A 24,280-nucleotide genomic window follows, 5' to 3' on the forward strand; every position below is an offset into this window, starting at 1 on the left:
CTAAATTATTCTTTTATCTGAGTATGAACTCAAGGCCTCAGTCATGAGGAATTCAGATCAGTTCAAAGCAATAGATTATGATCCATCTGAAAAGCAAGAAGTAGATTTGGCACAAAATAATATCCTTTTATTCATAGGAGAAGAAAAGATACTCAGTAGCAGAACAATTTACATGTGGCCTAAAAACATTAAAGAGCTCTTTCTTCAAAGAGATTGTGAATAGAAAACCAGTTTTAAAGAGATGGCACTTTATGTGCTAAAATGTAAATAATCAGTCCTAACTAGCATGATGTTTTAGAATTTTAAATCTGGAAAGGACCTCAGAGACCATGGGTACAAGACCAGAAATGTTAGAAAACTTTTCTCCCCCCTCCTTTTTTTTTTTTTTTCTTTGACAGCTCCCTTGTAGCTTGGGATAGAGAACAAGAGCTTCATCTTTTGATTTGAAAAACTTGAGTTCCAGGGAGGACTCTGTCATTTACTCTTTTGTTTGATTTTTGGCATGATATTTAACTTTTCAGTGTCTACATCAATTTTATCTATAAAATGGGGATAAGAGTCTGTCTTGCAAGGTTGTTTAAAAGATTATATTGTTGGCTCAGAGTGGGCTTTCAGTATTTTGTATTCTGCTTTCTGAATATAAAAGATGATAGTGTATGAATATAAGAGTACACTAGTGAGAAGATTGCTGTTCTTAGTCTGCTATTTAATCCTCTAAGGTAAGGCCCAGAAGGAAAGATCTATAAACTTTAGAAGGAGAATTTCCAAGAGAGGATGATAACAGAAAGACCCTGGCAGGGACTAGTGGGGGCTGTAAATAAAAGTCATGGCAGTTGAGAAATGTGAGACTGGACGTAGGATTTATGTTGGCTTTGCATTTGTATTATTTCTGTATCCCTACTACCAGAAACTCTCCACTCTAGAAAAGTTTGGTTATGTTGTTGAACTGTGCACTGGACCACAGAAGGAAAAGCACCAGTGGTTAGACAAACAGAAGGGGTGTGGAAGAACTGAGCAATTGGGAATCTTGTCTTTTGAATTCTGGCTCCCTGTGCCTGGCACGAGGTAGGCATTTAGTAAATACTTGCTTTAAAAATGACTGGAGTTACTCTTATACCTCAATATTCATATTTCCAGAATCTAGACTTGTTTTGGGGTTGCCCTGCCAAGTGTAATGTAGTGTGGTGGTACCCTGAAGGCTCTCATTTTGTTTACAATTACCTACTGAAATATGTTCAAGGCTCAGACTTGTTCAAACTAGAGGAATCCTGGAAGCAGTATGGATTCCTTTCTTTCTTTGCCCCCAACCTTTCCCCCATCTTTCTGCAGGGGATTTGTTTAGGCTGAGTCCTGGTTTAGTTCAACCCCTCACCCTAATCTATTCTTGGCTCTGAGTTTATTGTGAGTATTTATTAAATGTTCGTTGAATGAGTGAACCAAAGGCACTAAATCTCTAGGAAGGCAAAAGAAAAGTTGAGGTGTATTGAAGCCACCCAGATGGGGAATTTATAGTGAATCAACTAAGGACCAGAGCAAATAGATGACTGTTCTTTCAAACCAGAGCCCCAGCAAGTTTAGCTGGTTAGTGTTTAGGTTTCCTTTATTGGAAATCAATCTAGGTCTGTTTCAGTTCTTACTGTTCTTGGTCTGTCTCCAAAAGAGAAGTTATTTTTCATCTTAGAAATCTTCTTCCTGGGCTACTTATCAAATCATTGGATGCCTTGTTAATAAGATGGAATGGTCATCTGTCATTTTGGAAAGATAGTATGAGAAGGGATTCCATAGTTGTCATATTTATGTGGTTCTTTATCTATTTCCTTAATGTTTCCATGTATATTTTCTCATTTTTATCTGCTTAATGACATTGTAAAAAGTGCAGGTATTATTATCCCATTTTCCATGAGAATACCGTATCTCAGAGGGGTCATTGTAAGTGGTTCAAGGCCTCAGAGAACTAGTAAAGTGGCAGAGACAAAATTTTTAATTCTAGTTTTGTGCTTTCTTTGTTTAAATTATCTTGGCTATGATAATAATCATTTATTGAATATGTATTATTAATTAAGCACTGTCCTTAAATCTTTTCTCATAGAGCCACATGGCCTGTTCCCTTACATCCTTTCAGTGTTAGTTAAGTGTTACCTCTCACTGAGACCCTCGTTGACCACCCATTTATAAATGTTATTAATTGTACCCACCTTTACTTCTTACCTCTTTCTTGCTTTATTTATCTCCTTATAGTTTATCACCTAGGACTTCCATATGCATTTTTTAAATTGTGTATCTTTTTAAATAGAATATAAGCTCTATGAGGATAGAGATTTTTGTCCATTTCAGTCCTTGATGTACCCTCAGTACCATGAAAAAGTATCTCAATGTAGTAGATGGTAGGTACTCAGTAATTTTTTTTTAAATTAATTAATTAATTAATTTATTTTTGGCTGTGTTGGGTCTTCGTTTCTGTGCGAGGGCTTTCTCTAGTTGCGGCGAGCGGGGGCCACTCTTCATCGCGGTGCGCGGGCCTCTCACTATCGCGGCCTCTCGTTGCGGAGCACAGGCTCCAGATGCGCAGGCTCAGTAGCTGTGGCTCACGGGCCCAGTTGCTCCGTGGCATGTGGGATCTTCCCAGACCAGGGCTCGAACCCGCGTCCCCTGCATTGGCAGGCAGATTCTCAACCACTGCGCCACCAGGGAAGCCCACTCAGTAATTATTTACTGCATGAATTCATAATCCTCAAAAAAAGCTGGAAAAGTTTCACTGACAAGGAAAATTAAACCAAAGAAATATCTTGTATAATGGCACCCAACTGAAAGGTTAAGAGAAGCCAATTTGGGATTCAAGTGATTTAAATTCAATGCTCTACTATATATTTTCAAAATTTTGTTTCCAGAGGTACTGCAGAGAGGTACTGCAGAGACTGTTACAGAACATAAGGGTCCAGGTTCTTTGTTTTTCCTCTCCATTCCCTCCTGCAGCAATTTACTTTACTTGTTTGATATATTGAAGTTTAGTATGAAGTTTAGTATGAAGTTTTGTGTTTTTTAATGGTCTATCACTTTAAAAAAGGAAAGATTTACAAATCATTATGCTACATCATGCTGCTTTCCAGAAGAAAGTCATGCAAGGTTGAACTTGAATTGGTTTTAAAAGAAGTGCAAAAGTAATTGTGGTTAAAGGATATTCCTCAAACTTTGGAAGAGGTAAGAAAATATTAAATACTATAAATGTTTTTGTAGCAGAAAGAAAATTTGTAGTATCCGTTACCTCTTCTAAAAATAAAAGTTGAGGGAACCCAAACTCGTGAGTGTGGGGACCTTGTCAGCATAACTCACACTGTAATACTTTATAGATATTGGGGAATGAATGGATAAACTAGAGTATGAGCTCTTTAAGGGGGAGATTCTGAGCATACCTCTGGTAAGTGGTAGACAGTTGATGAATTCAGCAAACATTTGTTGAGGACTTACTATATACTTGGCATTGGAGGAGGAGAAACAAAGAGCTTATCCCAAGGACATAATTAAATCACAGGGGACATGTGTTCATATATTTGGTATATCTTGCTAATCTCCTGCAGGTGATGGCCCAAAGGAGAAAAATGCCCTCTTTAGGCATTTATGAGAGGCAGAATGGTGGTCTAAATGGACTATGGATCCCATCTAGTGTGGCAGTATTTTTGGTTATATTCAAATTATGTATGCTTTTCTAGAATTCTAATAAGTGGGGATAGGTGCAAGACCTAGTGTGTACCTAGGTTGTGTTGCACTTTGGAAAAGGTGGTGTATTTGACATGATGGTTCATGTTCATTTAACAAATGCTGCTTCACCTGAGTTATCTCATTAAAATTTTACCACAACCCTGTGATACAAATACAATTCCTCTCACTGTTTTAGAGTTGAAGAAATTGAGACTCAAAGCTATTAAGTAATGGTGCCCCAAATCATTCTTGAATTAGGTGATAGGGCCAGAATTTTAACTGTAAAATCCATGTTCTTAATCACTATGCTATGTTGCTTTTCATACTTCTTCCATTGCCAATCCTTTTATATGTTTTCAGTTTTTAAGAGGAAGGTGGTTTATTCTCTCCTGAGAGTATTACACATTAACCAAAGTAAGATAAATATGTCTAAACATTGTAAGTACTCTGATGAAAACTCAGCTGGTAAATGAGGAAAAGATGGAGTTTAAATACTCAGTTGACACGGGCCAAACAATGGTGGAGGTGCCTTCTGCCTTTTAGCTCTCATAAATCACAAGGATATAACTTGTGTCTTACGAGGAAGAGCATTCTGTTACTAATGGATTATCCTGCAGGAACATAAACAAGATATAAAAATAAATGCAGTCCTTGATTTATTTAAAGAGCAGACTCCTTTGTCTTTTTCGCAGTTCATCATTATTCCATTATTACCATACCTAAGTCAGTTGGTTCTAATTTGTGTCATTGTGAAACTTCTATGGGGCTATTGATTTTTTTTGTTTTGTTGGGATGGGGGGTAAATAGTACCCTCTAAAGAGGAACTTTCAGCTAAATGAGTGAGTGAAAAATCTACAGCTATTGGGCTAGTCTGTAGGGTTTAAGTATAACATAGTGAGCTTCCTTTGTGTTGCACATGAGTAGAAGTTGATAACCCTTTGGAATTCTTACTGTAGAATTGTGGTTGGTACAGCTTTTGTTCGTGCAGTTTCCACGGAGAAGGTAACAAACCTTTAGCTACCTCAGAACTCCCAGGTTCTCTCCCAATATGAAGCATTTAACAGTAATCAGGGATATTTGAGGAACTGCTCAGCCAGTTCTTAGAGGGAAAAAAAAAACAAGGTGGGCCAGGAGAGAGAAAGCAGCCTGATAACTACCACCTCACTGTTTAAGAAATGGCAATTTGGAATTTGAAGTATTTAACTATCTTGCTTATATTTTCAGGAAAATATATATGCAGCATATGCTCTGAATCCTTGTATATATTTGGAAGTGAAAATATGTGTGTATGCATGCGTGAAAGCTTTAATTCCTGTACTAAATATAGACCAGCTGACTTCAGGGGTACATATTGTACATTAGCCAATGTATGCCTGGTGCTGAGATAAGCTGAGATAATCCTCCTCACTTGCTCGCTCGCTCGCTCTCTCTCACTCTCTCTCTCACATACACACACCCCTCCTGTATACTCACACATTTTGTTATAATGTATTATGTATCTATTGTTTACATATATAAGTACTCTATGCATATGTTTACAGCACAGTGTTCATTTTTACATTTGCATATGCACACATATACCAATTATAGAAAAATAGAATTCTCTATATCTCCCACTACCACCATCACACACTATTTAAGGCTTGAAAATTACGGCTACAGGTTTTTTGTGTTGTTGTTGTTTTGGCAACAACCCAGAGTAGCCCATTTCCTCATTCCCTTAATTCCCACACTTGGTGTTCCCGCCCTTTGGGAAGGAACACGTGAAGGGGCTGGTACCGTTTCTCCATCAGCAGAGGCACGGGAGGAGGGGCTATTGCAGGCAGGCACAGCTGGAGAGAATAGGCTGCAGCCCGGAGAGGGGCTGGCAAGGCCTTTGGGGCAGGGGGAAAAAGACATGCAAGCTCCCGCCACGATGTGCATCTCTCCCTGCTCCAGCTGGAGCTTCAGCTCTTCAGATATCTCTGCCATCCACATGTGCGCAAATGCCTTCTTTCAGTGACGCAGACCCTTGAAAAGTACAAGCCTCGGCTTTTGACTTGAACACTCAAAGCTTTATTTAAGTAGAAGGGGATAGGTTGAGTCTAAGTCCTCATTCTAAAAGCCAGGAAGACTTCATCATGAGAAGTGAACATTCCACTAAAAATGGAAACAATTAAGCCCCTTTTACACACATTTTTAGTGTCCCGAGGTTGGATAGTATCAGGAAATGCTGGTGAGAAGGTAGCAGCCAAGATTTCTTCAAATCCCCCCCTCTGCCCCCCAACTCCATCCTCCACCAAAAACTGCTGCTCCTAGTAAAAAAAAAAAAAAAAGCTCAGATCATCTGCACTGGTGGAATGCATAAACAGAAACTCGGAGTGTATTCTAAAACCTAGCAAGCAACTTAAGAGCAGGGACCAACTTACCCCTAATATATTCCTTCACGCAATAGGAAATACTTGTGGCAATGATGCAAAGGAATTAATTGCTGCTAATATCAAGAACCCTGAATTGGCTGAATGCTTTGAAAATCTGGTTCCATGAAATAACATGTGGTATGATAAAATTGGAAGCTTACCAAGAACTACAGCTTTATTTATAATCTTAGAAGATTCTGGGCAGGTAGGGATCATGTTGAAATAGCTGCTCATGGGCGTTCTCACTGGTTGTTACTTAAGCAGCCTTTAGTCCTTTTATGTGCTGCAAAGAGCATGCTGGCTTTTCTGCAAAGTCATGGAGAAGTGTCACTGTCACATCCGCTGACACTCATGTCGTGCACCACCCTCTAGGGGAAGGTGTGAGCGTGAGTCCTATGGAAGCAAACAGCCAATGAAGAGCACGCATACCCTGGCTCTTGTGTTTGTCATCCTCCCTGTCGTCAGATAGGGAACAAGAAGACCTTCCTAAATCCAACTGTGAGTTAGAGAATGGTATCAGATGCAGCTTGGCAAGGGAACACACAGAACAGAGAAGGATATAATAAAATTGTTATGGTTGAGGCAAATATCCTCATTCCTCTGGTGTGGAACCCACATGGGAAACGTTACTTTGTGTTGTTATTTCTAGCAAGTCTTAATAGCAATGCATTTCCTGCTAGCATACAGCATTTGCACCTACCTCATCCAAGTGGTCTATGGGAGTGTTGCTGTTTTTCCTAGTTATAAAAAAGCAGAAACCAAAAACTTGTATCTCTGTATTAGCACCTCAAGCTTCAGGCCTGCATCATAAAGGCCCCTAGATCTCAGGGGCTGATTTCCCACTACTCAAGTATCTTGAAACTAAAGCCAAGAAGTGGCTTTTCTATCTACTGAGATAAGTATATTACAAGCTGGCTTTATTGTGTGAATGTAGGACCAGGGGAGAGAGTACCCCTACCTCCTAAGATAGGCCATACTGAAGACTCAAATGATTATGGATACTCAAGGCCAGGCTTCAACAACTGAAGAAATCAAATGTTTATAAGATGCTTTCCCTTGTACTATTATTTTTCCTTAGTTTTAAAGGGAATCTATATTGTGAAAATTTATTGCTCAAAAAATGGGATATGATGTGCATTAGGCTATCTTACACTGACTTATATTTTTATAACGGGGGAGTAGGAGACCTTAGACTAACTGTAATTAAGCCCTGCTGCTGTTAGAACTGCAGTGAAGTCCTAAAATGACACGATGTTATATTCCATTGGAAAGGTAAGTTGGGTTAACTTATTATTAAGAAAGAGGAAATGGAAACATCTAGCTTTTTTTTCATTGTGTCTTAAGATTGTCTTCCCAAGAATTGGATTTAATGAGTTCTTGGCCAGGTTGAAGATTAGGAAGTGTTTAGTGGCAGATTTTTGTTTCCTTGCCAGTCTCATCTTTCCACTTCATTGCTGAGCTAATTGACACCTGCTGGCAAGTATTTGACCCTTGTGCTCTCAGAGGGCCCCTGAAGAACCCTAAAACGCTCTGGTCAGTTGGCCTCCTACTGGAGGCTAGGTCACATTTCGTCCTTCATTTATACAAAAAATGTTTCCCAAGTCCCTGCAGCGTGCCAGGCTCTGGGCCAGGTTGAAAGGTTGGTTGTAGATAAGAGGTGTTATCTGCATTTGGTGTGGGGAAAGTAGTGTGGGCTAGAGTGAAACTGCAGGCTCCCAGAGCCCTCCCAGCTGGCCCCAGTTTCTCTAATTCATCCCCCACCCAACCCTGTTACTTAGAATGCTTCTAAGTTATACTTGGTGTTTATAAGTTATGCACAGATGCTTATACTCTAAATGAGAGTTTTACATGGTAAGAGTAACGGGACTGGGTTTCCTTTCCTTTTCTCTGTATCCCTCATGGGCCACCAGAGAATTCCTAAGTTCCAGCGTATTTTAACTCCTTTCCTCCCTGATTCATAAACTAGGAAAACTCATCTCAAAAGTTGTAATGTAAAATGTTCGTTTTTCCTGTATGCTGTGGCCAGTGCACCTCCCCCATCCCCCAGTTCTCAGCCTCTTGAGGCTTTCGAAGGTTAAGACTAGGTTAAACTGCTTTTTCCTTGCGAAGGAACAGGCTGTAAACTTTCAAGTCCTGAGCACTTGCTTATTTTGGTTTAAAGGAACCTCAGCCCAGGGCTCCTGTTACAGTGAAGTGGGGAGAAGTGGGTTGAAGCCTGCCCTTCCTTTTGTTTCTTTTGTTATGATCTGGTTGTTAAGGGTAGAGTGGGGTGAAAAACAGGGTAAGAGCCCATTGAGCCCTTGAGTTGATAACCTTGGCTTTCAGGAGGCTCGGCTATGTGTTTCCGTGACTCCTGGAATATCTAGCACAAACTGCTGCTCACACCAAACCCCATTATAATCTTTAAAGCAAGCCTGTGTTTTGCTTAAAGAGAGAAGCTGCCACTCTCAACCGATTCCCAGGGCTCAGCCTCCTTCGGCTCTCGGGCATGTCAGCACTTGCCTCCTGTTTTTTCCATTGCACGCCTCCCCAGCTCAGCCACAGGGGCCCACCTCACCCGGGATCAGGATATGTGACCCTGGAGCCCAGACAGCCTTGCACATAAATCTTCCTGGTCCACCTGCAGTTCGTCTGTCAGCGGCTGCCCCGCTTCTCCACTGGATGTGCTATTCCCACACATCCGTCAGACAACCCTGAAGCCTCCGCGGGCCATTAGAAATTCAGACGGGCCCTATCCCATCTCCGGGTCTTCATCTGTCTTGTCCTGTATCATTGCCTGCCAGGCCCAGGCTCTTCCACCCTGAGCCCTGAGCTCAGAGTGGATCGACAGCCATATCACAACTATGGCCAGTTGCCATCAGGGTACCTTCTCTGAACTGGTCCTCTTTACTCAGCGAGACTTACTCCAGAGCAGCTTATATTATCCAGGAAGCAGATGAAGATAGGGAACTGGACAGGCCCAGAGTTTCTGATTGGCTTGAACCAGGTATGAGCAATATTCTAAGTTATCTGCCCTTTTTTGAACTGAAAGCAGGTTTTTCCAATACGGCAAGTAACGGTAGATTGAGGGGAAATGAATACAGTAAGGAACCTTTTAAATCTCTTCTCAATGCTAGGTATACATGAAAGAAAACTGCGTAGTGCAGTGGTTCAAGAGCATGGGTTCGATCTAATTATTTTTATTAGCTGATTGACCTTGGGCAGGTTAATCTATCAGAACTATCTATAAAAATAGCATATAGCAATTACCAAGCATTGTAAGCATTAAAAAAAAAAAAGGCATCACATAAAGTTGCACTTTCAAAGTGCCTGGCACATAGTAAGCAGTGGGTAAATGCTAATTATTGTTATGTTATTAGTTTCTTGGGGGAAATGGAATCTTTAAATGAGGAAAGACCAACAATGAGTGGCACAGGTGCAGAGTCCTAGGCAATTTGGGGAAAGAAGGTCCTGAGGAGGATTCAAAGAGGCAAAAGTGGGGCTGGGAGTGGAAGAATGAGTAGAACTTAGATCATTTGATCTGGGAGAGTTCACACTTTTCTGCAATTTGGAGGAGCTTGTAGCAGAAAGAGAGTGGAGCTGGGGATTAGAAGCAATGGTCTCTTTGTTTTCTGCACTTACTCAGCATGAGCTTGGGCGCACAACTGAGCCTTGATTTCCTGATTGTAGAGAAGGGGCAGGGAATATCTGCTCTGCCTAGCTCCCAGGGTTGTTGGAAGGCACACGTGAGACGAGTCAGGTAAAAACGCTTTGAAAATGGCAAAGTGTGACACAAGAGTAAAGTCTTATTAGATCCTTAAGTTTAGAAAAAGAGGATCCCAGGAGAGTCCCAAACTACCTACGACTGTTAACTATGTAACCTACATGACACAGTGCTGTGGAAGAGGCACCCACAGCCGTGGTAAGGTCATAGCCCTGTGTTAACACAACCCTCCTGACTCTTCCTATGCTCTTTGGGATTCTCCACTCACAGAACCTGAGTCAGTACAGAAAGTCCCCCAAATAATCACAACAATGACAATAATAGTAGTAAGAACAACAAGAGTAAAACAACAGTCACTACCATTTATTTGGCATATACAATCTGTTAGACACTCTGCTAGATACTTCATAAGCATTATCCCTCTTAGTTCTCAAGCAATATCATGAAGCAGCAATTGTTATTTCCAGTTTAGAGGTAATTAATTTGAGGGTTAGAGAAATAATTTACTTGGTTCCGTTTACTGAGTAAGTGACAGAGCTTGACTTAACTCAAATTTCTTTGACTCCAAAGCTTAAGCTCTTTGTGCCATTTTGCTGTTAATATTTAAGGGAAAAAATGCTTTTTTCCCCTCCAGACCGTGTGCCAGGTTTCCTGTGGAGGATTAAGCATGAGCATGAGCTAAATGAGTGAGTAAAATGTTTAACGTTCAGGTAGTCCCTCTCCCGTTACTTATGGCTCTATTACTGGCAAATTTAAACCCTACGTTATTTCCTTGTCACCACAATATGCTCTCTTCCTAGTCCAGAGACTGGGGTATAACAATGAGAATAATCCCTTGTACTCATCCTGGGCTTTATATACTCATTGTTTCATTTGAACATAACAAGAAGCCCTTGAAACTATGTTGTCCTGTTCTACTCATGAGGACACCAAGGCTAAGGGAAGTCAAAGAACTGGCCGAGTTTCCCAGCTAATAATTGGGAGAGCTGTCTGGAATACTACAACTGCTACTAATAAAAATAATAGCAAGGGTAGGGTGTTTCTTATATCCCATAAACAGTGTACAACATGAAACAGTGAGAAGGTTTCCTCCTTGAACTCTGGAAAGCAATGGTGTGATGTTCGGAGATGCTAAATCCTTGTGCTTGAGTATTCTTAAAACTATGTCACGGACATTTAAGTAACCAAATCCTGAAACTTGCTGGAAAACGGAAGGTTTATTTTCTTGAGTAAATAAGGCTGGAATCGAAGGAAAGGGGGATCAGCTATTAAATTCTTACCATGGCACAGAGGTTTCTGAATGTCAAATGTTAAACTCTTCTACATTCAAGAGGAATTTTGCTATGAATCTTCAGTTCCCTAGGGTACCTTTCCTGTCTGTGCCTGTCAACATCATTGTTATGTATTTTAACTAAACCTTTCCCTAACATTCAAAACTCCTTCTGGCTCTTCCTTTCAGGAAAGAGGCATAAATAAAGTGTGTACTATGCCTTTGCATTTTTGTTTTCTTTTACCTTGTTCTAACTGTGTGCCCACCCCACCTCCACTCTTCGAAAGTATAAAGCTAAGGTAAAAAGAGCTTTAAAAAAAAGGGGGGGGGCTCTGGGGAAGTATGCAAATGACAGAAATGTCTATGGGAAAATTAAGGGAAGTGAAATTCAGCAAGAAAGAAATTCATTGATGTTGTGATGAAACGTTGTCACTGGAGATGATGACAAATTAGAATCTGTTCCCATGGGGACCGGCGCGCTACCTACTCATCATTTGACCCGTGGCTGGATGCTGGCTAGCTGAAGAATTGACCCAAAGGATGACAAGATGGTTTCAGTCCCGTCATCTCATCAGCATTCAGGAACCCCTTAGGGGATGAAGGGGAGAGGATAAAGAAGGATAAAAGATGAAAGCTGAGCCGTGGAAAGAAAAATGTTTTTAATTACAGTGAGGAGGATTGTGGGTCCACCTGTAGCTTTTTGCTGAGAACGTCCTTTGTTTTCTCCTGTCTGCAGGGATCGTGGCAGGATACACACCCAGAATCTGTCTGGCCTCTTGGAAGGTTCCGCCTTGGTAGCCAGTTCGCTCGCGTTTAACAGATACATTCAGGATTTAATCTTTCTGTGGGCTATCTTTACTCTAATAGATTCTGTTATGCTTGCCGAGCAACCTGGATTTGGTTGGCATGCTAAAAGAGATTGCTTTTCGAAAGGGAAAAACTACCCCGCGGTGGAGCGTGAGGTTTCTACTGTGAGTGACTGTCACAGCCCTTGTCCAAAGGGCACAGGGGTGGGTCATCTCAGGCAGTGGGGTCACAGGAGGCCAGCCACCCCCCGGGAGTCCAGAGACCCTCAAGCTCCACATGCCTCTGTTTTTTCACACATAAAATAGGAATTACAATTTCATCTTACTACTCTTTGATGACAGATAAATTAACTCAGATGAAAACCCAGAGGAAAATACTGAATTCTGAAGTTCACTTCCTGCAGGATAGGAATGGTACATTCATTCTGTTCTCCTTCCAGGTTATGAACAAACTGGAACACCGTGGGGTAATCAGAACAGTTTAAGTTAGTTCAGTGGAACTGATACCACAGTAGTCAGGTAATAACAGATAGGCATTGTTTCGGAGGATACATTATTTCAAATTCGGCCCCATCCCTTTTTTCATATTGGCGGTAGAATTTAGCAGTTCTAAACTTCTTCGATTTTTTGATTTTCATAGGCATTATGAAGAATTTTAAATGAAATGTAAACTATTAATAATCTAATTCTTATTATAAAGTAATGAGGCTGTGTATTGCTTATGGTATCCTGCCGAGAATTTCACAGCATTTGTTCAAATGGGTTTGAAAAGAAATGGGGCGAGGGAGGTTGTTGGTCTGTGTATTTACAGAGTGAAGCAGTGTTGCATAAAGGCCAGAGCTTTGTTTCTAAAGCAGAATGCTATTGGCTTTGGATCCCAGCTTTACTGCTTACTGGCTTTGTGACCTTGAATGAGTTATTTAACCTTCAGTGTCCACTTCTAGAAGATGGAGATGTGTACTTTATAGGGTTCTTTGAAGGATTAAATTCATATATGCTTGTGGGATGCTCAGAATAGTGCCCTACACATAGTTATCCCTCAACAGATGTTGGCAATTATTTGTTTTAAATAAACAAGATAGGGTGTCGCAGTATGAAACACTGAGGGGTTTCTGACCAAGAGGTGCGAATCCTAGTGGAGAGAGCTTGCTTCTGAGACCTTTTGTTCATTGCCTTCTGTGTCTGGGCTCTGCGTGCAAGTTAGTGCCTCCACCTATGAAGAATGCAGCTTGAGGCTTACCCTAACCAGGAGGCCAAAGGCAGATACCACCCCCTGCTCCCCCACCCCCGGGCAGGGCCAATCTCCCATCAGCCAGTAACCACCACCCCCCTTGGGTTCCGCAACCCAGGGAACACTTAGTTCCACGGCCAGCCCACTCTGTGCTATGGCTGATCATGTTGCAGCTTCTCTTAAGTTAGGTTTGTCTGGGGCACCATAGCTGAGCAAGTGAACACACAGGTTTTATAAGCAAGACAGTTCTGAATTCTGAATGAGTGAGTGGGTCCTTTTATTTTGTGGCTCGTTGATATAAGATGACAATACCTACATTGTAGGGTCCTTGTGCCTAGCATATGGTAAGTACCACTGTATGGCAGCTGTTATGATTTTCTGAAGAACCCTGAAATCTCGTTGCAACAGGTTTATAATCCACAGGCTACAGTCTCGATAATTCTGATGATTTAGTGGCAGTGCTTCTGTCTGAGCAGCTTTGTTTAGCTTAGCTTCAACATGTTTATCTTAGGGTGGAATTCCACCTATCCTGGGTGTTCCGGTTACTTGTTGCTGCATTAGAAAGCATCCCAAACTTAGTGACATAAACAACTGTTTCTTTATGCCTACGGATTCTGTGGTTCAGGCATTGCAAGGATGGCACCTCTGTTCCGTAATGTCTGGGGTTCCATCAGCGAAGGCTGGGGGCTGGAATTTTCCAAAGGCTTCTTGACTCATATCCGGAGCAAGGACTGGGATGAAGACTTGCTCACTTAGGGCCCACTTGACTGTGCCCCCTCCATGTGTCTTGGACTTCTGACAGCATGGTAGTTGAGAGCATTCCAAGAGACACAGGCGGAAGCTGCATGGCCCTTTATGACCTAGCCTTGCAAGTTACATAGTGTCACTTTCGCTATGCTACTGGTAGAAGCCATCATAAGCCTACCCAGATTCAAGCAGTGGGTGTAGAGGGACCCCCACTTCTAAATGGGGAGCAAATTTTTATAAAATTCCTGGAGTTATGGATCAATCTTGAACATGTTAGGGCTTCTGACTTCTGCCTATAGCAAAGCAAGCCATACAGTCTCTATTCCAACTACTTAACTCTGCAATTGCATAATGAAAGCAGCCAGAAACAATATGTAAACAAATGACTGTTTCAATAAAACTTTACTTATGAACACTGAAATTCAAATTTCATATAGTTATTAAATATCACAAAATACCTTTTAAAAAATTACATTTAAAAATGTAAGAGCCATTCTTAGCCCATTAAAAAATAGGCAGTGAGTCAAATTAGAATATCATGATGAGCTAGATCTGACAACCCTCAGAATGGGGGAAGATATTTGCAAACGAAACAACAGACAAAGGATTAATCCCCAAAATATACAAACAGTTCATGCAGCTCAATATCAAAAAAACAAACAACCCAATCAAAATATAGGCGGAAGACCTAAATAGACATTTCACCAAAGAAGACATACAGATGGCCAAGAGGCACATGAAAAGATGCTCAGCATCACTAATTATTAGAGAAACGCAAATCAATACAATGAGGTATCACCTCACACCAGTCAGAATGGCCATCATCAAAAACTCTATGAACAATAAATGCTGGAGGGGGTGTGGAGAAAAGGGAACCCTCTTGCACTGTTGGTGGGAATGTAAATTGATACAGCCACTGTGAAGAACAGTATGGAGGTTTCTTAAAAAACTAAAAATAGAACTACCATACGACCCAGAGATCCCACTACTGGGCATATACCCTGAGAAAACCTTAATTCAAAAAGGCACATGTAAGCCAATGTTCATTGCAGCATTGTTTACAATAGCGAGGTCACGGAAACCTAAATGTCCATCGACAGATGAAGGGATAAAGAAGATGTGGTACATATATACAATGGAATATTACTCAGCCATAAAAAGGAACAAAATGGGGTCATTTGTAGAGATGTGGATGGACCTAGAGTCTGTCATCCAGAGTGAAATAAGTCAGAAAGAGAAAAATATCATATGTTAATGCATGTATGTGGAATCTAGAAAAATAGTACAGATGAACCTATTTCCAGGGCAGGAATAGAGACGCAGATGTAGAGAACAGATGTGTGGACATGGGGGGAAGGGGAGGCTGAGATGAACTGAGAGATTAGGTTTGACATAAATACACTATCATGTGTAAAATAGACAGCTAGTGGGAACCTGCTGTACAGCTCAGGGAGCTCAGCTCAGTCCTCTGTGATGACCTAGATGGGTGGGATGGGGGGTGGGGAGGTGCAAGAGGGAGGGGATATACACATACATATAGCTGATTCACTTCATTGTACAGCAGAAACTAACACAACATTGTGAAGCAATTATACTCCAATTTAAAAAAAAAAAAGAATATCATGATGAGCTAGATCTGACTTTAAGTTAGAATTCTCCAAATGTGTAGAAGAAACACTGGGGTATTTCTCAAGTGTTTGTGTGTTTGGATACGTGTGAGGGAAAGAAGTGTTTGCAATTTCCCTTTTCATTTTAGAATTGAATTTATGAAGATGTTATTTGGAATTTCAGTCCTTTCAAGCACACCTTATCTTTATCCTGTTACAGAACATTTGTTCCCAAGGGCAATGAAGAATGACACTTGTAGGTGGGAAATTTGAAGCAAATTTGAAAATCGGCTTGAAAATAACAAACGAAGATATTCTGATTTGGCTCCATGTTCTCAGCCTCCAAGCTGTTGGATTGTGTGAGATGCATGACCCAAAGGAGATGATTAGTTCTCCTCTAGTGTGCTGATAATGAATAGCTCTACAAAACCAATTAGCAATAATTCTATCAGTCATTGCATTTGGGTAACATTTTGTTTAAGGGGAAGAAAAACAACACTGTTTTCCTTAGAGATCTCTAATTAAGCTGTGATATTGGGTGGGAACAATGGAGAAAAAAGCAGTATGCTTAGCAATTTGCTTTTGCTATCCCCATATGAAAGTGTATTATGATGAAGTGTTCTGTTCACAGCAGTTAAGAAAGACATTTGTCCGTGTTAAAGGTGTAACAGACCAAACACAGATCTATTTCTAACAATATATTTTGTTTTGTATGGATGCCTGCGTTGCACAACTTCAGGGATTTGCCATTCACATGGAAGGCTGTGAATGGCGCCCCCTGGAGTTGTGTAGCAGAAGATACTGAATATCATTTCCCTTCCTTCAGGTGTTTTCCTCCTGAAAAATCTGTGGGAATCGAGAACCATGAATAGTGGCATTTTTTCTTCCAATCACTATTGTTGCTCTGTAACTCCTAATACCCACTGTCATGCCGACAATAATATCAACAACAGACTTTGTTGTCTCCAGCAAGGCATTTTGTGGACCAGTATTGTTCTATCTGAATTTGAGCACATGGGTAGTTCTTAATGTATTATAATCTATTGTAAGATAGAAGTTATTATTTTACTGCTGTTGAAGTATCCTTCTGTGCCTTCTGGGCATTTTGCAATTTTTATTTCAGTTTACACAATGAAATAACACTTGGGTGTGTGTTTATCTTATCTGAAGTTTACTACAGGCAGCTTGTGACACAAATTGATGAGCTTATAGGAAAAAGTACAACGGGCTATTGTCCTGGTCTTTCGATTTATTTTGCTTACTCTCATCCTACAGCTAGCCAAAAAAATCCGAGAGAAGTTCAACCGTTACTTGGATGTGGTCAACCGAAACAAGCAAGTCGTAGAAGCATCCTACACAGCTCACCTGACCTCTCCCCTAACTGCGATTCAAGACTGCTGTACTATCCCACCTTCTATGATGGAGTAAGACTTGGAATTTTTTCTTGTTGTTTAAACCAGGAGTTGAATGGCTTTCCATTCATATTATTTAAAATACCTGTTTGTTTATTGCAAAATGTAGTCCTGTCTTAAATTAGCCCTTTACCTTAACATAGACAAGTAATTCTTAAAGAAGTGTGACTATATCCAGGAAACTCATGGACCTTCCCTGCTTGCCTTTTTGTCAGGCTGCAGTCCAGGTTCAGAAGTATCAAGTATTGTTTGAGTACAGAGTTGACTAAGTCTAGAAGATTGCAAACATTTTTTTCATGTGTTAACTAATGCGTCATGAATAAGACAGTTTCACTGATTCTGCTAATTTGCCTAATTTAAGGGAATGCTTTTTATCTTTGATACAAGAGTAGAAAAAATTCCCACTTCATACTTTATAGTGTGTTTAAAACTACCAAGGTAGATGTGGCTTCAGATAATATTGAAACAGAATGGTTGAGGATATTTTTATTTATTGGCATAGTGATATTTATATCTGGAGGGGTGTAGGGTCATGTGATGCTGGAAGCTGCTTGGAGGGGAAAGAACACTTATCTAGAGGTACAAAGAACTTAATTTTGATTTAGTCTCTAATTATCTGTGTGACCATAATCTAGTTACTTAATGTTTATTTGTATGCACAGTTTTCTATCAGTGGATAATAATCTCTATTATACCAATTTAGAATTGGCTATTTACAATAGAATGACTAAAATAAGTTAACATACTTTAAAAATTATGAGTGTAAATGTTAGCATATTTAGTATGTATCACTCTTCTTTTTGCATAATAAGCACGCTTGAAGCTATGCAAAGGATGGAGACAACATGGTTTTTTGGTAGTTAAGTGATGCTTTGCTTCCACAAAGAAGTTTTTACTTATTACAGCTTCTTCGTGGGCTATGTAGGTAGCAGAGCATCCTCAAGTCATTTTATTTTTCCATCTGTGTGATGTTAAGATGAGTCTTTCTGTCTGGCTTACCCTGTCTGCAACCTAGAGAAGCTCATATTAGTTGTTTACTAAACTAAATGGAAAGTGTATACAATTTGGAATGAGACTGTACGGATATGAATCTTAGCTCCAGGACTTAATACTCAGGTGGTCTCAGATATTTGATGTCTTTGACCCAGCCTGTCTTCATCCCTAGAATGGGATCCATGATGGATACTTCACAGGATGTTGTGAGCATTCAGTAAAATCAACTATGAAAGTATTTTGCAAATCGTAATGTTCTGAACAAATATCAGCCATAATACACATACTTTCCTATCATAGTGAACATTTCATTTTTCGTTACTGATATCATTTTTATAGTTGGGGCATCAGTAACTTAATGTTTTTGACAGTTTGTCTCTAACCTAAAAATAAAATAAGTGTCCAGTAGGGCTTTGAACCAAAGAAAAAATCATTTCCTGACTGAGAGAAAAGATAGTATAGTAAGGGAGAAGTCCTTAGAACTAGAATTACGCTTAAAACACTGGTTCTCAACCAGGGTGATTTCCACTCCCCTTCATCCCCAGGGATATTTGGCAATGCCTAGAAACATTTTCAGTTGTCACAATTGGAAGGTGGGGACAGTTGCTACTGACATGTAGTGAGGAGAGGCCAGGGATGCTGCAAACGTCCTATAATGCACAGGACAGCCCTGCAAAACAAAGAATTATCTGGCGCAAAATGTCAGTAGTGCAGAAGTTACCTCAGAAGATGGGAGATCTTCATGAAATTCCTAGGTGGAACTACTCTAGATGAAACAAAAAGCTTGAATTGACTGGCGTCTACTTGTAAATCTACCCGGTATGTCACCTTCCCATTATTTTCCCCCCTCGTGAATTTCTATTAATGTTTCAAGAAGTAACTCAATAATTTGCCTCCCTCCATAGCTTCCTGTTACCTCTTTTTTTCCCCTCTCCTTGTTTACCTTTGCCCTGGAGGAATTCACTGCTCCCTCATCTTTGTTCCCATAGTAAGTTTCCTCCGTCTCTATTACAGTGTAGAACTGAATGTATCACATGTAGTTGTTGGTAGGTCTGCCTCCCCTGCTGTTCTAGGCAGGGATTACACCTCATCCATTTTCATCCCAGTACCTCGCAATTGTGTTTGATTACTATTTGTTGGAATCTGGAATGGTTTGAATATGGAGATGAGTAAGGGGATGGAATTTCTACTTGAGAGTAAATTCTACTCTAAAGAAATTAAAAAATTATTGGGTGGGGGCCAAATACTGAACATAATAAATAGTTCGGGCAAAATGTGACACAGCAGAGAGGTGCCATGGTTCCTCTAAGCAGAGTACTATACCAGGTGGATGGCATCACCAAAGGTTCTGTGAACTTCAGAAGTGTGCATCTAGACCTAGAGATTATCATACTAAGTGAAGTCCGTCAGACAGAAAAAGACAAACATTATATGATATCACTTATATGATATCACTGTAATCTAAAATGTAGTACAAGTGAATTTATTTACAAAACAGAAACACAGACATAGAAAACAAAGCTATGGTTACCCAAGGGGAAGTGGGGGGTTAGATAAATTAGGAGTATGGGATTAACAGATACAACCATATATAAAATAAACAAAGGATTTACTGTAAAGCACAGGGAACTATATTCAATATCTTGTAATAACCTATAATGGAAAAGAATCAGAAAAAAAGATATATATCTGAAGTACTTTGCTGTACACCTGAAACTAACACAATATTGTGAATCAGCTGTACTTCAATTTTTTTTTAAGTGTGCATCTTATTTGATCTGGTCATTTGGAAGAATATCACAAGGAAATAATTACATGTTTATAAAGATAAATTTGTAAAGAGAGTCATTGTAGTGCCATTTAGAATAGAGAATATTGTAAATATTCCTAAATTTCTAATAATAGATTAGTTAAGGAAATTACGTCACATTCATAAAAGTGATAACATAAGATGCAGCCATGCTGTAGAAGAGAATTTGCTGACTTGTGAAAATGGCCATACATGCATACACACAATGTACACATCTCAAGTTTGGGAAGACTTACATCAAAATGTTTTGGAGTAAAGACAGTGGCTTCCATTTTGAATGTGCTAAGATAAGGCTTGAGGTCTGAGATGCAGTCCATCCAGCCATTTGACAAAAACTACTGGTCTACCTTTAAGTGACTATAATAAACCATAAAATGTAGTTTCTGCCCTCCAGGAATTTCTCATTTAGTTCAGTTTAACATCTAAGAGACTTGAATTATACTTCTAGCAGGACCCATGCTGAGCAAGCAGATTAGTATGAGAGGCTGTTCCTCCTTTAGAGGCTGGACTTCCGTGTTGAATGTAGAATGGAAACTGTGGAGCTGCAATGCAATCTTCTCTCCTTACTAGGAGTAGTTGACAGAGCCAAGAACTGCCATTTGGGGTGAATCTGGTAAAACCAGAAGAGTTCGGATGATAAAGCTGAGTGTTCAGAAGATGTACAAATGACAAAAAACAGGTTCCCTCTTAAAGAGAGATCTGATCACAACCGTCTGCAGCTGAAAGTGGCAAGTGACAACTACCCTTCTCTTAGACTGAGTCTTCTTGGCTGAACAAGAAGCTCACTTGCCAGACAATGTGTGTAGGAATTTTTGGAGTGAACACTGAGCTGACACTTCTCCAGTCATTGGCTAAACACAAATACTTTATAAAATTGAGGCTCTTTCACCTTTTTAATGAAGATTCAAAGATGGGAAGAGTTAATAGTAAGTTATTGCTGTGAACCAGGGTAGGAATCCTTAGCTGCCCTTTTTCCAGTTTCTCATAAAACTCTTTCATCTGCATTTTTTAACCATTGCGGTATCCTACTGTGGACATTTTCAGTCCCTCTTTCTTATATTTCAATCCCTCCGAAAAAGTCTCCATTTTGAATCTCAGGGAGTCCATGTTAGAGTTAAATGCAGAAAGGAAGAACTCCCAGTCTTGAGAAGCAGTGTAAGAACATGACTAAAAACAGGTTATCCTCTATGTCAAGAGATACTGTTTTTTCTCTTACGGAAGCAACATAAAGTTTCTTTTGAAAATAAATATACCTAAATTTAAAAAACACATTAATTAAAATGAAAATATTAAGAGAATGTGACCAAGGTTTTGAAGATGATCGATATGGTAATGACTGAAGTTAAGGAAAAATGGACTCAAGATTGTTGAGAAAAGTCCCTCCGAATTGTAAGATTTTACTGTCCTATAAAGCAAACTCCTTTTTTTGGGGGGGGGGGGGATTGCGGACGGACTGTGCTGCGCAGCTTGTGGGATCTTAGCCCCCCGACGAGGGATTGAACCCAGCAGTGAAAGTGCGGAGCCCTAACCACTGGACCTCCAGGAAATTCCCTATAAAGCAAACTCTTTATGCCCATGAACTGGCCACATGCATATGCATTAATAATGCCATTATAATAAATATAAGCAAGTGGACTTGCGATAAGGGATCACCAGTCTTATATCTGGATCTTGTCCATTCTTAAATATCTGGGCCCTGTAACCATTTTTAAAAATGCAACAGTGGCCCAATAGCACTCAAGCTATTTATTACTAACATTGTATCTGTAGCCCATTGACCTTGCTTCTCCAACTGTATTAAGGACAAGTTAGCACTAGGCCAATATTTTTATGACTGATTTTAACCAATGGCTAATTTTTATATTTTAGGCCTAGAATTTTATTTTTACTGATTTATAATCCATATTTGATTTTTGTCACTAAAGCTTGATAATGCATATTTTTAAAAAAATAAAATGCCCAGTTTTGAAGAGAGAGGGACTTTAAAGCATTCTATTATAGAATATTCTGCAGAATACACCCTGAAGGTTATACTGTGATGACAACAGAGAGAACCTGCAAAGCAGCAGAAAATTGACTTTTTTCAGATGATTTTGATACTTTGCTTCTCAGACCAATCAACTCTTCTTACTCAGGAGCCCTGGAAGTTAATTATTTTGTACAGGGTCCTGCATAGTGATTAGGTATTCCGTCAATATTTGTTGAAGGAACGATGTGAAGAATTAATATTATCTAACGTGGAAAAAAATAGGCTGTGGTTTAATCTAAGACAAACTCATTTTCAATGGTATTGCTTTAAATAGCATAATTTTGAGAATGAGTTTATTCACTCGTGTAATTTAATTTACAGCTCCCTTTGTGTTGTAATGCGTTAGGTGGTGAGGGTCCACAAGATCCTGGGCTCCCTCGCAAGGATTGCAGAGACGCAGAAACACCTAATAATGCCCCTGGTCTATATCTGGCCTACAAGTGTGTTTATCTTGGCTCCACGAGATGTTTTAAAGGTTTTTAAATTTGTAAGTTTTAAAATCTGTTGCCTACCTTTAAACTTTAGGGGAATTACACATTTTAAAAATCTAAATTTCTGGGATTTCCCTGATGGTGCAGTGGTTAAGAATCCACCTGCCAATTCAGGGGACACGGGTTCGAGCCCTGGTCCAGGAGGATCCCACACGCCGCGGAGCAACTAAGCCCGTGCGCCACAACTACTGAGCCTGCGCTCTAGAGCCTGCGAGCCACAACTACTGAAGCCCACGTGCCTAGAGCCCGTGCTCCGCAACAAGAGAAGCCACTGCAATGAAAAGCCTGCGCACCTCAATGAAGAGTAACCCCCACTCGACACAGCTAGAGAAAGCCTGTGGGCAGCAACGAAGACCCAACACAGCCAAAAATTAAAAAAAAAAAAATAAAGAAAAATCCAAATTTCTGTCATCTCTAAAATCAGATCTGACAATGATGGGTCCACATTCCCACTAGGCAGTAGTCAGCTTCTGTGACGAGCATCCCCCTTTGAAGACAGCCTGCATTCTCCCCTTCACCACAGTCCCCACTAGCTCCTATCGCATTACACCCAGCTTATTCCCCTGACTTTCATTACCTGCTTGGCCCACATTAGCATGTAATATAATGTTAATAAATTTTTAAAATGTCTTATCCATGTACATTCCCTGATATGCCATCTTAAACATACATGCTCATTCTGTCAGGTTTAAATATAGCTACTTTATGCATAATACTGAGAATATCTATCCCCAAAACCTGGCTTGCCACAGAGATTGGGTTATCCTGTGCACATCTGAAGCTATTGTTTTATCAGCAGGCCCTGTTAACCCTTGACTTTTTCATAAATCTGTCAATAATTTTGTCTTCCACATCTCTTAATCCATTTCTCTCTTCCCTTCCCCAATTTCTTTTGTAGGTGCTCCTGCCTGGTAACATTCTTATTTTTTATTTTTGATATCTTTATTTAAGGAAACAGGAACAATGGAGAGGTTAAACCAGGGAGGAAGTACTGGGAAAATGAACTGAGATTTTTATTCTTTTTTGTGTCTCCAAGTAGGATTCAGTGCTGTTATCCTCACTTAATTAATGCTTGTTAATTGGATAATCATGGTGGGAACTGCCATTAAGGCATCTAGGCCAGGTTTGAGATGAGCAAAGTAGTATTCTGATGGAGCTACAGTAAGTAAGCAACTTGTTTTCAAGGCTCTCCGAAGCCAGCCACCCAAAGGTAGGAGACTTCAGCCTTATAGAGAATTCTGTCATACCCATCAAGGGAGACTTAAAAAAGCTTCACTGATTCCCAAAAGTGAAGAAACTTTGGACACCATTGTTAAATTGGATTCTTGCTATTTTACAAGGAGCTCTTTGAGTTGGGCCATCCACTGAGACGGCCATTACCGTCACCAGGGAAGGCATATAGGACTCATCTCACTTTCTGAGAGCCCAAATTCAATGCATCCCCCAGCTGGCACCCACTAGAACAATATGATTTCAGGAATCAGGTCTTATCCTTCAACCTGTTGAGGGTATTGTGCTGCAGACAAAGCAACTAGCATAGGTTCTGATGCAAGAACACAGCCTCCTGATTACAATTCTCATGAATAAGCCCATATTATAGCTCTATTAGTCAAGGTTCTCCAGAGAAACAGAATCATTAGGATGTGTGTGAGAGAGAGGAAGAGAGATTTATTTTAAAGAATTTGCTCACGTGATTGTGGAGATCAAGTCCCAGATCTGCAGGGTCGCCCAGCAGGGGCTGGAGACCCAGGAAGAGTTACAGTTCCAGTCTGCTGGAAGAATTCCTTCTGCTTGGGGAGGTCAGTCTTTGTTCTATTAGGGCCTTAAACTAACTAGGTAAGGCCCACCCACAAGTCCCCTGATTTAAATGTTGATCTCATTCTAATAATCCCTTTGCAGAAACATCCAGAATAGTCTCTGACCAAATATCTGGACACTCTGGCCCAGCCAAATTGACATATAAAATTAAGCATCACACCCTCTTAGAGAAAGCATAGTAAATTGGTCTACAAAACCTACCTTTGAAGGTGAATTTTTATTAACCCTCAGGTTTAGATTGGAGGATTCCAGACTCTCATTCCTGGAA

At 40.1% G+C, this 24,280-nt stretch overlaps 1 protein-coding gene across 2 annotated transcripts in view; it reads left to right on the forward strand.

Annotated features, from left to right (window-relative positions):
* CACHD1 (cache domain containing 1) overlaps positions 1 to 24,280 on the forward strand; it is a 210,493-nt gene that overhangs the window by 93,741 nt on the left and 92,472 nt on the right. For both annotated transcript variants that reach the window (XM_059924016.1, XM_059924013.1), the window contains exon 3: positions 16,735 to 16,883. In XM_059924016.1, the coding sequence (XP_059779999.1) occupies positions 16,735 to 16,883 (149 nt within the window). The remainder of the gene's footprint in view (positions 1 to 16,734; positions 16,884 to 24,280) is intronic.

Source organism: Balaenoptera ricei, chromosome 1, assembly GCF_028023285.1.
Source record: "Balaenoptera ricei isolate mBalRic1 chromosome 1, mBalRic1.hap2, whole genome shotgun sequence".
Taxonomy (NCBI): domain Eukaryota; kingdom Metazoa; phylum Chordata; class Mammalia; order Artiodactyla; family Balaenopteridae; genus Balaenoptera; species Balaenoptera ricei.